The 17501-nt window shown below is 39.3% G+C and overlaps 1 protein-coding gene across 4 annotated transcripts in view; it reads right to left on the bottom strand.

The window, feature by feature from the left end:
* The window catches only part of GRM8 (glutamate metabotropic receptor 8), a 688454-nt gene that overhangs the window by 342591 nt on the left and 328362 nt on the right, over window positions 1–17501 (bottom strand). For all 4 annotated transcript variants that reach the window (XM_081148115.1, XM_081148114.1, XM_081148113.1 and 1 more), the window contains exons 4-6: window positions 13149–13284; window positions 12544–12698; window positions 11345–11482 (exon numbers count right to left, since the gene is read on the bottom strand). In XM_081148115.1, the coding sequence (XP_081004241.1) occupies window positions 11345–11482; window positions 12544–12698; window positions 13149–13284 (429 nt within the window). The remainder of the gene's footprint in view (window positions 1–11344; window positions 11483–12543; window positions 12699–13148; window positions 13285–17501) is intronic.

The raw sequence follows: 17501 nt of genomic DNA, 5'->3' as shown, positions 1-17501 counted from the left end.
TGAGAAAACCTCATTTTGCACCAATAAAAGCCCTCATGAGTTCTACTGAATCAGTAAAACCAAAATGTTTCTGTACACTCCCTGTCCTCATTTCACATCAGTCTGAGGGGGAGCTCAGCAAAACGTTGGACACGATGACCTCTAAGTTTCCTTCTTCTCTAAGGTCCTCTGATTTTCTGTTGGCTAGTGGGATTTTAACTTTATTTAAATCATCATATATTCTGACGGATTCCTGAGACCTTCTTCACTGTGATCTGCTGAATCGGCATATTTGGAATCTTGGATCTCTCTTGGCAAAGAATTAAATACTATTCCCAACTAACTACTTAGCTAATGTTGCCTATATTCGTTCTAAAAAATATCTGAGTAGGAGACAGATGTAGAGCATAGTCTCACCTCCCACAGCAAGGCTAGGGAAAGCTTTGGTGTTTCATGAACCATGAGCAAAAAAGGAAATTCATGCCAGCATTTTAATGCCCTTAATGAAAGATATTAACCATTTTCCCAAATGAAAACCTACAATTCTAACCATTTGACAGCAGTGATATAAGCAAATAAACCTATAGGTAAAAATTCCTATATGGGTCAATGGTTTAATGGAAAGTTATACAGGGGTGGAATGACATCACCTGTTGGTCAGGATACTAACTCCCTTTTCAAGAAACAGCTACATTCAAATCGGCTCACTGTTGGGACATAGTGGAGATGTGCACAAGGAAATAACTACCATTTCTAAAAACAATGCAAGTTCTGTGTGTAAGCTCAATGTTTTAGCCATAGAGCGTTTTGGTAACACAAGGGAGGACCAGAGCAATATGAATGGCCTTTATGAAAGATTGACCAATAACGGCCATCATCATCACCATCAAAATATAGAGACAGGAAAAAGTAGAATTTAGCAAGAATCCTTAGAGGTTAACTCACTTGCCCAAGATCACACAGCCAAGATGTAGTGTTTGAGAATGAAACCAATGAAGCTGAGAATTTTACTAGACACAGAAAACATAATAGAAACATGTAGTTTTTCTTAGGTCTTATTTAGTTGATAAAATTGCTCGCACTTTGAACAGGTATTCATTACACTACAAAGAAAAATGCTTAGCTAAATTATTGTCTGTCTAGGTGGTAAGTAGCACACTACCATCATTTGTAAAATAATATTTTCATAGACTAGAGGGCATGTTGTTTAAAGGAACCCAGAGATGAATTATTTTGATAAATTAAGGCTTACACTCTAATATGTGTGTTTTATAATTCTCCGACTTATATAGAAATATGTCTCAGTGAAATATTTCTGAAAAGCTGTATATCTGTTTAATTTTACATTCACTGACTGGAAAATCAGTACTTAAGAAACCTGTGGTGAATCTACTTAATATAAATAATTTGTCTGCATTGCAAATATTAACTTCCTGATTTATTTTAGAATTTTAATTTTTCCGTATCTTCTTAAAATGAGGCATGTTCATGTCATGTTAAATAAATAATTCCCATTTACTGATAAGACATTATGTTAGTTAGGATGATTTCAGCTGCAAATAATAGAAAAGCCAATGCAAAATGGCTTTTAAAAGGAGAGGATTTATCATTATCTCATATCTCAAGAATGGAAGGGCATTCTAGGCTGGTTAATTCAGAGGTTTAAAGATGTCAGCAGTGACTGAGGTTTCCTCTGCTTTTTTATGGTGCTATCATCAGCATGATTCCCCTGCTGCAGGTCAGCCACCAATTACAGACATAATGATCACCTATTGCAGACATAGCAATAACCAGAAGAACTCCCCACGCTCCATACCCTAAAGGGTCCTGTAAGACTCACCCCTCTATCTCCTTGACCACAATTGTATTACAAGTTGCCCTTTCAACCAAAGCTGGCAAGCAGGATATGGCCACCATAATTGGATCAGACCAATCAGAATTAACTGGGTTATATGGGGTATACACTAAAACAAAATTGTTGTTCTGTAGATCTGTCAGCCTAGACCTATGTTGTCCAACATGACAGCCACTAGCCACATGTGGCTATTTATATTTAAATGTCCACTAATTAAAATTAAATAAAATTTAAAATTCAGTTTCTCAGTTCACTGTCCACATTTCAAGTGACCAACAGTCACGTGTGTCTAGTGGCTATTCCATTGGACAATGTAGATATAGAAAACTGTCCTCATCATAGATAGTTCTACTGGATGGTGCTGACCTAGAAGAAAGGGAAATTCTGTTGGCTAAGTAGGCATCAGGACCTGCTGTACTCCTATGTAGGAGACAATGAGCTTTATGCATAGAATCTCCTCCAATCTTCCACAGGATTACTATCTTTTGTTAGTCTGGACACTAGGTTGCTAGTTAAGGATAGGAAAACTTAATTAGAAGTATCATGACCTATCTCACATCCCTGCAGGAAGGACAGGGCAACCTGTCAGCCCTGTTCTGTCTACATGTCAACATCATCCTTCCAGTCCAACTTTCCCCTCATGGTGAAGAACTTGACAATCTGCTCAGCCTCCCATCTCACAGCCCCACCTGAACCCCCAAGAGAAACCAATCTTTCCCTTCAGCTTCATATTTTAAAATGCCTTAGGAGGATCCTGATGATCCAGCTTGACCCAGTCTTAAACCAATTGGTTGTAGCTGCAGAGACACTGAGGAAGGAATTAGGGATTTAGATCAGAGATATGTCCTTAGGGGGTATCTCTAATGAATATCCATGGATATAGAGGACAATTCTTAGGAGGATAAAAGGAATTCCACAGTCCTCTCCTTAACCACATTCCCAAAAGTCTGAATCCCTTAACCCAAGCTCTGACTCAAGCCCTATATTGCTCTTCACATACTTTTTGGGTCTATCTCGCCTAATCTTATTTATAGACTAGTGAGTCCCACCTTTGTCTCTACAGCAAGACCTCTTTTCTCAGCTTCAGAGTCACATAACCAACTAATTAGATATCTTTTATACCCATCCACTTTTCTCCATGTCCAGTGCAGTACAGCCATCATAACCTGGGCCACTGTCACCTCTGGAAAAATTACTATAATATCTAACTGGTCTCTCTCAGTGTTACGTTTACATACAGAATAATCTTATTAAAATGGAAACCCAATTATGTCACTGATCTGTTTACAATCTTTTAGTGCCTGTTCATTGCATTTAAAAACAAATTTCAACACCCTCATGAGACATAAAATCTTACACGATCTGCCCTTTCATAGGTCCCTATGCTTCTCTCCTACTATCTCCCACCCTACTCTCTATCCTAGCCATGCTGAACTTGTTCAGTTCCTCAAACCGCTTTCCTTTCTCTAGCCTACTGGTCTGTGTGCTTCCCTCTGCTTGAAATAATAATCATACTAATTACCTCTTTATCTTGTCTAAATCCTTTCATAATGCAAATAATTAGCCCTTTATATGTAACTGTTTTGTATTCTTTTTAGGGGTTCAGAATATCACATTTTCCTAATGTTCAGCCATCTGTATATTCTTTCTTTCTTTGTTTTGTTTTTAATGAATTGGTTTCCTCCACTGAAGTTTAATAAGCACTGAGGGAAAGACATTTTTTTTCTAATGTTTCTGTACTTTTCTACCCATGGCTTCATCTTCACTGACCCAAGTTTTACTGTGGGTTTTCAAATAAATGCTTCTCCGGAATGCTTTGCTGTCCCTTGATTGCCAATATCCCCATTTCCATTTCTGAGCCCTTCAATGTAATATTCCAGAGATCGTGTTCAGCCAGATACCTGTGAATTCCAACCAGTCAAGCTCATGCCAGAGTCCACTGTCTACTCTACAGAAAGGGATTCCTAGACTCCCAAGTTCATTTTGGCTCTGTAGAATGGGTGTCTCCTCTGTTTTAAGTTATTTCCTGAAAAAATGTGAGGCTTTATATACTCTTAAAGTTCCCTCTAATCAGTGGGTACTTTCTTATGTTTCCACAAGTCAAGTGGTGTTAGTGCTTCTCAGACCAAAAGGATCAGTCTGACCTCCTTAGCAGTCAGGGAGCATCACAAAGAGGGAATACTTAACCTTAGATAGCCATTGGAAAAACATTCAGGCCACAAAACAGGAAAAAACAGGATGGGTCAGTGAAATTCAGTCCCTTGTTGGGAAAAGCCTTCAGAACAGGAAAGGATTAAGGAAAGAATCCAGTGTCAAATCAGATTTCAGTCCCTTCATCACCTTCAGGTTGCTTTATGGTTTTAGACAACTCACTTAGGCCAGATAGACCTCAATGTCCTTTTCTGCAAAATGAAAGAATTGAGAAAAATGGTCTCTGTGGGCCTTTGCAACTCCTTTACTCTATGTGCATTTATGTGCAGTGTAGTGTGTGCTGTTGTTAAGTTTTCAGAATATTTGTAAATCCTGACATGGCAAACTTTGCAGCCCACTTTGCAAATTTTGGAGGTAGAGAGGTACATCTATAAACATTTCTTTAAATTTAGTAATTGAGCTCGCCACTTCAAAATTTTCTAATGATGAGACAGGCACGCATGCACATACAGACACACATGCACACATTACTGTATCTTTACACAGTAAACATACATACAGCACAGGCTCTAGATTTTAAGTTTTTGCACTTGGCAATTTAAAGTCTTATTTAGATGATCTTCTGTAGGACACCTTGGGTTTATCAGTAATGTTCAGCACAGTTGAATATTTATTCTGCTAATTAAATATCAGATGCCATTGCTATCTTCCCAAACTAATTCTGTTACTCAAAGGGTGGCCCAAGGCCCATCACCATCCATGTCACCTGAGACTGTGTGGAAGTACAAAGTGCCTCACCCCAGAACTACAAAATCCGAATTTGCATTTTAACCAGGCACTCGGGTGATTTGTATGCACACTGAAGTTCTGGAAGTGCTATTATACATTATAGTACTTCCTACACTGCTATCAAATAGGCGAAATTTTTTCTATAAAGGAGTGAATAAATGAGCAAACTAACTGTAATTTAGCAAAGTGAATGGCTATAACTCAGTGCCACTGAGCTTGGAGTTCTAGAAGCTTGCAGTTGATTGTTTCTCCTGTGTTGTTTTTTAAATATAGTCCTCAGTCTACTTTTATAAATGGCAAGTGGCCAGGGAACTGGATGAAAAGTTTATTCTGTTCAAGACCCACTCACAAATACTATATATATCATTAAAAGTCACTGTGAAGAATATTAAAATATTTGCTATTTTCTATAGGAGTAGGTAACAACCAATATGTTATTTTTATTTCACTTTATAGCTGGTGATTTTAAAATTCCATAATGCATTGCCATCATACATAAAATATAAGGAGAAAAATGCTTTTCAACTATGTGGTAAAAAGTCTGAAATAAGTAAATAATAAAAGAAATTGAGGATATAAAAGTAAAACACAAATTCAAATAAAACAGACCAGGATTCTAGCTGCAGCTCTGAGACTGTAATTTTTGAACAATTCACTGAATTTCTCTGGGTTCCAGTTTCTTCATGTAGAAAATGAGAGAATGATCTTGATTTTACATCCCAGCTGTAAAATTTTAAAAACTGATATGTCTGAAATCAATACCTGTTTTGTCATCTCACATGCATCCATTGGGATTTAATATGGAATTTCAGAAGTAAGTCATTCTGGAACTTCTGTTATTTTACTTGCTAAGAACAGAAGCATGTGGACGACCTGCCACCTCATGATGCTAATGTAAAGACATTGTCCCCAATAGAGTTTTACTCTAGGCAAGAGGCAAATGGGGATGGCAGAACACATTTGAACACAGGGAAACTTATCTTAGCTTCCTTTCATTCTGAATTACCAAATCAAACTGTGTACGTCCATCCCCCTCACTAACTACCCAATTCACTCATATAGTCTCCACGAGTCCTAGGAGAACAGGTGAAAGCTTCCACCATTCATAGCCTCCCAAAGCATATAGAGGACTACTGAGAGATAGTTACACCTGAAAAATACCTGGTTACTCTGGCACTGGAAAAAACTGGCAGGCCTTTCAGGGAGTTAATTATTGAGCCTGCTATTTGGTTCAGTGGCAGAATTGCTTGTTTGCTAGAAGAAACATATTTGTACATTGCTTTTTCCATTACCATTATTTCTATCACCATAAATAAGAATCAATAGGCCATTTCAAGTAGCATCTGTTCACCAGCATTTAGCATCTGAGTGTCAGGCACATGCAGACTAAGCAGCAGTGTCCCAACCTCCTGGCTGAGGATTGAAATCCAACAGGCCAGGAAAACATTTCAAATTCAATAAGGCAGGGTATGTGTGTCTGTATGAGCAACTCAAGGGCAAGGATATTCTATTCTTTCTCTCTATATCCATAGTACAGTGTCTTGTACTATACAAGCAGGCTATCCAAAATGAGTAGACAAGTGAATAAATGATGGAAGGATGGAAGGATGAAAGGATGGATAGATGGGAGAATGGATGCATGGATGGATGGATGGATGGATGGATGGATGGATGGGTGGAGCAAAAAGAAAGCTTTATGATGCTATATGGAACTGACTGGACATATTGGGTTGGTCAGAGGATGTTGTTTTAATAAGGGCAGAGCTAGTCACAACTCGAGATGGAAAGTGAAAGCCAAGGCCAACCGTGTGACCAACAGGGAGTGGCCTTTGAGAAGCAGCTCAGCTGAACATACTCAGGTCCCAGCAATATTCACTCTGAGGCTTCTCTAACAGACAAAAAGTCAGCATGACTGCCATTAAAAAGTTAAGTGAGACCTCAAAAAACAACAACAACAAAAACCCACTCTCCACTGCCAGTGAGAGTCTTGCTGAACAAAGCAATGTCAGGTAAAGAACTATTCAGAGAAAAGGTGGGGGAAAAGAAAAATGCAGTCAGTGAGTGTGAACAGCAGAAGACGGGTTCAGGCAGAGGCCCGACTGGGGACATAGGTGTGAGAAAAACGTGCAAAGACGGGGAGGGAAGATGAAGACCCACAAGTCTCGAGGGGGGGTGTCTGAGGAGGGGAAAGGCATCAGGAGTGAGAATGGACAAGGGAGGGAAAAGAGGTGAGGTCAGATAAATGTCTATAAATAACACCCATCACCACTAATAAGTATAAGAGAATCTTTCTTCTTCTTGAGAAGACAAGGGAATTTTAAGTAAGATTAAGAAGTTGTAGCTTTCAGAGCTCAGCAGCTCTCAGAAGCAGTAATCACTACAAAAATCGCTAGGTGCCTGGTAGGAATTACTTCACTTTGGAATCTGGCCAGCATATCAAAGCTAACAGTAATATCGCATCCTTTTGAAAGCTTTCCTGAGATTCTAGGAGGGGAAATCATCTCAGAAAACTGTGCTGAGTTAATTTTAGGAAGAAGGTGCTCCTCACGGCCTGAAGACATTCTATATCTTGAAAATTGATATGACAGAAGCCCAGCCCTGCTGGGAAGCACTCTCTTATCCCTGTAAATACACTGCCAGGATTGCCCCCAATGGAAGAAAATAATTACGCTCACAGATTACCATCCTCAAGGTAAAACGTTTCTTAAAACATAACACAAATGATGCTCCAAATGCAGCTAAAAGGACCCTGTGAGCACCCCATTTCACAGAGTTCCCTAACTTTTTGACTCATTGTGGATGGTTAAAATGTAAGGCCAAATTCTGAAACTTACACATCTGTATACATCCATTTTTTAATTACACAGAATTGGGCAAATTGGAAATATAAATAATTTTCACACCCTGGACACATCTACTCACAGATATCATGTCTATTTTGCTTCTTAAGTACATTTGACGGATAAGGTGTTAGGTCATCTTCACTCTTCCCCCAAAACAGAGATGAAAACTGGGTGTTGATGGTAATTTGGGGCACAAGTATTTTCCATCACTATTTGGAAAAGTCCATGTGTTACTGTTTGTTTGTTTTTTAATTAAGTTAGGATGTTGTATTATTTACTTATTTTCTACCCAGGGACAATAATTTCAGTGTCACCCACAATGGAATTTGGATGAAAATCTGTTTATTGACCCTGTTCCCTAAGGGTGCGTTTGCCCTAGCACTTGAGGTAAACACTATTTCCATTGCACTAGAAATAGTTCTAATTGGACAGACTGTTAGAATTTTAACAACATCCAAATAAGTCAAAGGAATCTGAAGCAGACATGGCACCAAGTCAGGATTCTACGGCAACCCAGTTCAGTATCTATGCCTGAAATAAGTACCCAATACACACCATCTATAGGTACTAAAAGGACATCTGTACACATCAACATTTGCGAAAATATGAGTTTTGAGAAACTGGGTATTCTAAAAACAGTCTGTTAAAAGTTATGTGATTAGTTAATAACTACTTTCCTACCAATTTTATTAAATGTAATATGTATAAAAAGAACTGTGCTCATCATTTCAGTTACTGGCAGATTTTCATTAAACAGTCTAAAAACAACAGATATGAATGTGCAGATGATAAGACACATTCAGAATTCAGAATTGAGCACAGTGTAAAAAATATATCTGAATGAAAAACACACAGGGGACTCTGTGCATAAAGTCTTTCAAGTTCTTCTATAAAGTGGCCCCTCTTTATTTGCCACTATTCCTTCACATGCACCCTCCTACCCAGTCAGGTAGATCTCTCCACCCTCCCTCGCACATCTCCATGTCCTACTCTGTGTCTCTGCCCTGCTGACCCACCATTCCCATCATCTTGGATGCTCTTTCTCAAAGCTTTCTTATAATCAAGCACTCATCTCCTCCATGGAGCTTTAAATTTAGAACTTGAACTTACAGCCATATATTTTCTGAACTTCCTAATGTTGCATTTAATTATAGGATGCCCCCCTCTGCTTAGGTACATGTTTGTCTATATTCCTTTTTCCAACTTAATCACATTATTGAAAATTAATACCTCCTCTTCATGCCCCTCCCTGAAGTTTCTGTCAAAGGCCCACTCCACGTTTAATCTCCTTTTCTCCAGTTATTCCTTCCAAATCCTAGGTCTCTCTGAGAACAGGCTTCCATGTGCTCTGTCCTAAAGAAAAGGTCTGCATCCCTGATTCTTCCTCAACTTCCCCTCCTACACCTACTTTCTTTTTCTGCCAAACTTCTTGAACAAGCATTCTTTCCCCCACTTCTTCTATTCTGGTTGTCTCACAATCAGAGTCTCCCGATCACACTTCCTCTGCCTCAGCCACACCTCTTGCAGCACTGAAACTGTGTGCACCCATCTTATTTCCTACACACTGAGAGGACAGTGGCCCCCAGTTCATCTCCTTCCCAAACTCACCCACTCAGTTTCCTTTCCTGGCTCCTCCCCTAGAGTCTTCAGTCTCTCATCCCTCATCTCTGCTCAGCCTCCAATGGCAACTGCACCTCTGCCCTTGTCTTGAACTTCCAGGTAGGTCTCCATCTGCCACTCCCTAAAGTGTATTTTTAGTGCTGAACACTATGTGGGTCCCAGACCTTACGCTGCCACCTGCTGGGCAGTTCCACGGGGCTATATCAAAACCAAACTCAAATTAGTCCCTCCAAATGCACCATTTATTCGGTCTTCTCTGCTAAGTAAATACATAACTATTTTCCTAGACCTAGCAGGGAGAGATTTGACATTCAGAACCTCCATCACTAACTACCCCCAGCATTAATCACTTCATGCAGTGTAAATACTACCTATAGACTCTGTCCTCTGTGATGTACCCTAACTCACATGTCTGTGTCTAGGCCGTGACTGCCCATCACCAGAACTACTGATGGGCCCTAACTGAACCTTCTCCTATCTCTTCCCTGATCTCCAATCCTCCTTACACTTCTGCCAGAGGAATCTTCTTAAAACAGGTATCTGAGCAATGCCCTGGATCAAAAAAACCTTCAGGTAATTCTACCCTACAGGTATGGTAAAGCCCAAACGCCTCAGCTCTGGAGCTCCTAGAAAGAACTTCAAGAACTTGCATGACCTGGCCCCAGCCTATCTCTTTAGCTTCACCGGCCCCCATGGCCCCTCTCACTCACTGCCCTCACCCTCGCTCACTCCAGCCTCCCTGTGCTTTTTCTTCTGCACCTTGAACAAGAGAGACTTGCCCTAGATCCTGCAATGGGCTGTCCTCATATCTTCACACGGCTGACACCTTCTGGCTTTTCAGGTCTCATCTCACATGCCCCCTACTTGGGGCAGCATTCGGTGACCACACAATCTAATTGCCGCTCTCCCTGCCACACCACCCGACCACCCTTTCACATTTACTCTTCTATTTCTTATAAACATGTCTTGGCATCTGGAAGTCTCTGTTCCTTTATACATTTACTTATTTAGTATCTGTCACCTCACAGTCAAAGGTAAGCTCTGTGAGCAGAGACCTCTCCTCCCTTCCTCACCCCAGCTCCTGGAACAGTGCCTGGCACACGGCAGCCTGCAGTCAGATGCCTCCCCAACCTGGTGCCTATCTCCACATCGCCCTCCTTGCTCTGCATAGATGCCCACTCTAGCATTTATCATAGAATATCTTTTATCTGAACAGCTCTTTCCAAAGGAAGTGAGTAGAGGGAAAGGAGAATATCAAAATATGGGTGTGAGGAAGGGATGTGTGGTTATAAAATACCCCTTCAAGTGTTTAGCATTCAGGGTAGAGGATTTATTTATCTTTTTAAACATTATCCCTAATGTTTTATGTTCTCTTTTATCATGCTATAAACAGTAGCCTTTAACTTTCATTTTCTATGTGTTAGTTTCTTATATAATATGATATATATGAAATGGACTTTTTTAACGTTAATATTGACCTTGTATCTGGGACCTTGCCCAATTTAGTTATAAGTAATTTTTAATATTACATATATATTTCTATTCATAAAATCATCAAAATGTGCAATTAGATATGCTTAATTCTTACATTTAAAATATAGATATTTAATAATCACTATTATTTTTAAGCATAATATATAAAATAAATCATAAAAAATCATAGTTGCTAGTGCTATGCAGAATATGGGAGGTTATTATAAGGGACATGGATTGAAATCATTTTTAAAAAAACAACAGTGTCTTATAGCAAATTATTATGATCCATCATCTTCACTGGAGAGCAATATCATGTCTTTCTTATTTGTCCATATCCCAACAATCCTAATAAAATGCTTTGCCCAAAGTATAAACTCAATAAATGTTTTTTAAATAAGACTGAAATACCCAGCACACGGTACATGTCCAATAAATATTTGTTGGTTGACTGTAAGAACCAGTGAGTACACCTAAGTTTGTTGAATGAGTAATGTATGCTCAGCCCTTCTGGGAAACCATGACAAGAGACACAAGAAAACAGAAAATACCTCCATCACTATCCATATAGAAATACTTCATTTCTCAGGTAATGATAAAACGAATGTACCAAAGAAAATATTTAAGTGGCTACCTGTGCATTTCTTTATATGACTGTTCCTTTTTCCATGTGATCCTAACTTGCATCCAAAATTCTCCTCCCAAAACTCTGCGAACCACACATTTCTTCGATTATTGGCAAGAGTTCGGCTTCTAAAGTATCGATCAAATCCTATTTTAAAGAAGAAAGTTATGATTTTAATATTCTTTCATAAACAAATATTATCAGAGCTTCTAAGTGGATATTATGTTATATTGTGATTATTACATGGGAAAAAAACCACCAAAATGTGTTAAATGGGGGAAACCAAAAGCTTCCCTTATGGCAAAAGCAAAGAAGAATCAGGGGACAGTATCTCCACCCCACCATTTACCATTCAGGCACCTGTCCCCAGGGATGAGCGTAACAGGAAAGCCTGTTGGTGTCATCATCTCAACCTCTCCCTCTCTTCTAGGTCTCCCAGTGTCAGGGACCAGTGACCTCAGGCTAAATATTCAGAACCAACTCAGACTTTTTTCATTCCCCCCCCAACTAAGGGTTAGTATTCCAGGCTTCTATCCACCTCAAAATTTATCTGTCCTATATGCTCCATTTTCAGCTAATTCAATTAACTAGTCAGTACTAATGTAACCATCTGGAGTCATGGGTAATGGGCTAACGTGTCAGCCTGCTCAGGTAATGACGGCATTGAAGGGAGGCCACCTGGAAATAATGCCTTACTCAAAAGGATAATGGGGAAGGTAGGAATTTCAGTCACTGATAAGACCATTGGCAAAGACATTTGGGAGACAGGCGGCCTTTCAGGGATGTTCCACATCTTCGCTGTAGCATTTATTTTATCCATAGGGTCTGCCAGCATCATGTCCCCATTTTCTATGAAGCAAGCACTCTCCCTCCAACAGCGCTGTAATCATCATATATGCCCATGGAAGCATGCAAACTTAGAGGACAACATCGTGAAAATGTCTTACATCATGGGAACATTAAGGCCAACTATAATTGCCTTTCTTTGAAAAATCCAATAAGTACTCTTCTAATAAGATGTGTGTGTGTGTGTGTGTGTGTGTGTGTGTGTGTATATATGCTGGGTAAATAGTTACTGTCTTGGCAATTCTGCCATCAGAACTAAAAATTCTGTCCAGAGTCATCAATAATGGGTGCATTTCAGTATATGCACCTTTGAGTTTTGATTTAATTGGAATGAAAACATATTCTCTACCAGGCATCCTTACCATCAATTGATGCTCTTTTGGGCAAAATCGTCACAGCCCCTTCTGCAATCTCCTCCTGCTGATAAACGGGTGCTATTTTGGATCCCCAACTATCAGAGCCGATCCAAAGAAAATGCCCACTTTGGTTTAATTTTTTTGCTGCTTCCAATACCCTCCTGGGGGAATTAAAAGAAAGAAAACATACCACATTTATCGAGAAACACTACACTTACAAATGTTACAAGACGGCTATATCAAGTTATATACCCTCAGTAGGGCACCATTAAACAATTAGTCAAGCATTCCAACTGCCTGAGTCTTATCATCTCCTAAAGGGAATATATTGGTGACTGACTCCAGCACCTGTTAGGCAGCCTTGCCCTTAACCTTGTATACTTCATTCTGACTCCCATCCTTGTCTCACTTCTTTCAGTCCCCAGGTTTTACTGAATAGACATTTCAGACTTAGAAACTCGAAGGCTGTTGTGCACCAGAAGGCAATCTGAGGTTACATGAGACTGTTTCAATTCCTATGAAGTCTCACAATATTTTATACTGAACATGAAATATGTCAGGAAAAGGGATGTGGGCCACAGATCTAATCTTACATGAGGAGGAAACAGTACCTGATGTCATCTTCATTGGCAAACATAATCACGGCCCGAGCATTAGGTGTTTCTAGCAGGCGTTTGATGATTTTTTCAAATTCTCCAGGTCTTGGTTCGCGTGGGATTTTCTGTGATTGAGCAATGCAAACACCACCTATTGTTTTTAAAAAAAGAAAAAAGCGATTCACAAAGGGCATCTATTTAACAAACTTAATGAGGTTAGCTACTTTATAAAAACACATCATTTGGTACAGAATATTGTTTCCCTTTTTTTAGTGATGGGAATTTTTAAGATATGCTATCAAGTATATCAGGCAACTTTCAAGTATATAGTAATACAATCTTGTGAACTATAATCCCCATGCTGTACATTAGTTTCCCAGAACTTCTTCATCTTAAAATTGAGAGTTTGTACCCTTTGACCAAAATCTCATTCCCCGGCCCTCTATCCCTGGTAACCACCATTCTATTCTCCAGCTCTATAAGTTCAGCTTTTTGAGATTTCACATATAAGCGATATCATATAGTGTTTGTCTTTCACTGCCGAACATTTCACTTAGCATACTGCCCTCAAATTTCATTCATGTGGTCACAAGTGGTATTTCTTTCTTTCTCATGACTGAATTATATATCATTTTGGTCACTTCTTTATTTATCTGTTGATGAACACTTCGGTTGTTTTTATGTCTTGGGTATTGTGGATAAAGCTGCAAAGAATATGGGCATGCAGATGTCTCTTCAAGATTTTCTTTCCATTTCCTTTGGATACGTAACCAGAAAGGGATTTGCTGTACTGTACGGTAGTTCTATTCTTAATTTTTGAGGAACATTCATACTGTTTTTTATAGTTATTGTACCAATTTACATTCTCACCAATAGTGCACAAGGGTTCCCTTTTCTCATATCCTCACCAGCATTTTATCTCGTCTTTTTTTTCCTTTTTAGAGGATTTATTAGGGTGACACTGGTTAATAAAATTATTCAGGTTTCAGGTGCACAACTCTACAGCACATCATCTGTACACTATGTTGTGTGTTCACCACCCCAAGTCAAGTCTCCATCCATCACCATTTATCCCTTTACCCCATCCCCCTGGCAATCACAACACTGCTGTCCACATCCGTGAGTTTTTTCTTTCTTATTTATTTTATGCTCAGTCCCTCCACACCTCCTACACAGCTCCCACCTCCAACAGCTGTCAGTCTGCTCTCTATAGAGTCTGTTTCCATAATGTTTGTTAGCTTATTTTGTTCATCAGATTCCATATATGACTGAAATTATATGGTATTTGTCTTTCTCTGACTGACTTATTTCACTTAGCATAATGCTCTCCAGGTCGATCCATGCTGTCACAAATGATAAGATTTCCTTGTTTTTTTATGGCTGAGTAGTAGTCCACTGAGTAAATGTACCACAGCTTTTATACCCACTCGTCTACTAATGAACACTTGGCTGCTTCTAAATCTTGGCTATTGTAAATAACACTGTAATGAACATAGGGATGCATATATTCTTTGGCCTTTCCTTCTGAGGCAAAGACAGACCAAAACGAAAATTTATAATAGATCTCTGCCCCTGGGTTAGGATAAAAGAGGAAAGAGGATTCTCGGTGGCAATAGAGTAGAAAAATAACACAGGCAAATATCAGCAGGGAAAAGCAGTATTAGCAATATACTTCAGCTCCATTATGGTTTAAGCAGGCTTTTTGAGTCATTTGAGTATTAAATCATTTATACCATTGCTTCTGTAGGCAAAGGCATTTTTACTCCCAATTAGCAATGCATTCAGGTATCTAAAAGTCACTAGGTGCCATTATATGCTACACATTAGGTTGGACCCTGGGAACACAGAGTCTAATCCAGGAGTTACCATCCAATTTGGGAGACAGATTTCCAATAAGTTATCATGAAATATGTAGTAAATTTCCAAATTAAGAAACTATACCATACAATGGGAGCACAGAGGAGGGTGTAACTAAAGTGTTTGAGAGAGATGTATTTTTTTTTAAAGGTAAGAGTTCTTTCTTTTTTAAAAATACATTTTTATTGATTTGAGAGAGAGAGAGAGGAAGGGAGAGAGGGAGAGAAAAAAACATCCATGAGAGAGAACTATCGGTGAGCTGCCTCCTGCACACCTGGGAATCGAGCCCGCAACCAGGGCATGTGCCCCGACTAGAAATCCAACTGGCAACTTCTTGGTGCATGAGACGCTGCTCAACCAACTGAGCCACACCAGCCAGGGCCCAGATGAGAGGGAGTGTGAGACAAAGAGGCCAGACCGTGCATGGCTGTGCAGGGCCCATGGAAGATTCTGAATAGTCCAAATGCTTAAGTTCCTCCCTAAATGTTTCAGTAGGCTGTAAGAATGTGTCCTGTCTTTGCATTTTATGGAAGAATGGATGAAGATTGTTCATGTAGAAGGCAACCTGGAGTGGAAGGACTAGGAGGCAACGAGCCCAGGGGGGAGGTTAGGGGGACAGGCAAAGGGAAAACACAACACTGCCCATGCTGAGGAGGAGCCCACGGAGCTGTCAGAATCTCTGACTTAGAATCGATGGGGCTTTGTGCTAGGTTGTACAGCCTTATTGAAGTATTATTGGCAAATAAAAAATTGTATATATTTAGGTTGTGAAGATTTGATCTAAGTAGGAGGTAGTGAGAAACCAAGCATGACCGACTGTATGGTGTTGGCCTTTGTGACCAGTTTGTGTGATGCCACCATTAAGCAAGGAGGAAAACAAGAGGATGTCTTACGGGTATTTGATTAAATCATGTGGAGAAAAGCATGATTTTGCTTCAGGACAGGTTGTCTTTGAAGTGCCCATGGAACATCAAACTGAAAAAGGGGGTCTGGAGCTAAGGAGAGGGAAGGGAAATGTAATTACAATTTTGTCAGATGCTGACACTGGAGGTAGTTGAAGTGTTGGGAGTGAAGAGATCACTCAGAGGGAATATTTAAGTCAACAGTAAGAAAAGGTGAATGATAGAGCTTGGAAAATCCACTAGCTTTGGAGAGGGGGCCAGTGAATGAGACTGGAGAGGAGTGATCACATATTTTGAGGAGAAAACTTTTGGGACAAAGCCTAGTGGTTAAGTTGAAAACTATGCATAAGTTCTTTTAAAAAATCAAACAAACAAATAGACCAAAAAAAAACTGTAGCGAGTGGAAGCGTTAGGTAACTATAGAAATGTAAGACCAAAACCGTAACACTCTCCGGGGAGAGATAGCTGTTTCAAAATATGCCTGCCCTTTTAATTACATTGCTGCAATTACTTAAGCAGACCATTAAAGACATGCCATATCCTAAGTATCATTCTGATTACTACTGGCTTCATAGCCAGAAGAAATGCAGGCTGGAAAATTTTTATTATGACTATTTCACATGAGGCAAGCAGGCAATCTAGACATAGACTGTAGGCTGAATTCACTGATTTATTCATTCATTCAGGGTCTATTGAACATTTTTATTAATTAAGTTGGGCTTTTACATAATCTAAATACATTTTTATATATTTTTTATTGCTCTCCTTTACCTAATATTTGTCAGCCTGGCCAGTTTGTATTTTTCAGGAAAGAGGGCCTGCACAATTCATTTACGTCAGCTGAACTAATACTTATGGAGAATCTGCTCCACCCAGTATTTTGCTATTTGATGTCTTATGGGTATTTGATTAAATCGTGGATTGTATTGCTTCTCAAGTGACTGGAGTTAGAAGATTAGGATTCTTTTCTTAGCCCTGAAATTCATTCATGCTTTCTGTCTTCATATCTGTCAAAAAGCCAGACAGTTAATCCATCATAGGCATACATGGTGTACTATGTTTCAGGAACTACAGACATTCAAAGATCACCTGTCCTCAGCAGTCTTACAGTTAAATGACAAAATGTAAGAAAAGCCAGATAAAGATGTAAAATTATCTAATAATGAAAGATAACAGCATAAGAAATATTAAAATACAGTAATAAACAATGTCATCCCCCAAGACAGTCCTATGACATCATAAGATGTCATTATATACTGTTAGAGTTTGGTTAAAAAAACACACCAACAATGTGAAATTTAGTCAAACATTCAGGCTGAATCAAAAATATGTTTCCTACAATACTCATTAGCTATTGTTTTAATTTTCAAGAGGCTCTCTGACTTGATTTAGAGTCCCAGGGTGGGTAGGAGGAAGAGGAGTTGCCCTACATCTATTGCTTCTATTTCTTTGTATCTCACCCTGAAAGAGCACTGATTGTGTACAGTCCTAGGGACACTAACTTTCCTATTCTGCAGGTGTGCTCAGTTCTGCAGGAAATAATTTTTAAAGCTTAGCAGTTAGGGGAAAATGTTGTATGGAGGAGTTTATAACTGACTGCTTTCTAGAA

This window comes from Miniopterus schreibersii (genome assembly GCF_964146895.1).
Source record: "Miniopterus schreibersii genome assembly, chromosome: 9".
NCBI classification, from domain to species: Eukaryota; Metazoa; Chordata; class Mammalia; order Chiroptera; family Miniopteridae; genus Miniopterus; species Miniopterus schreibersii.
Note: the sequence above shows the minus strand (reverse complement) of the source record. Positions and strands in the feature narration are given on the sequence as shown.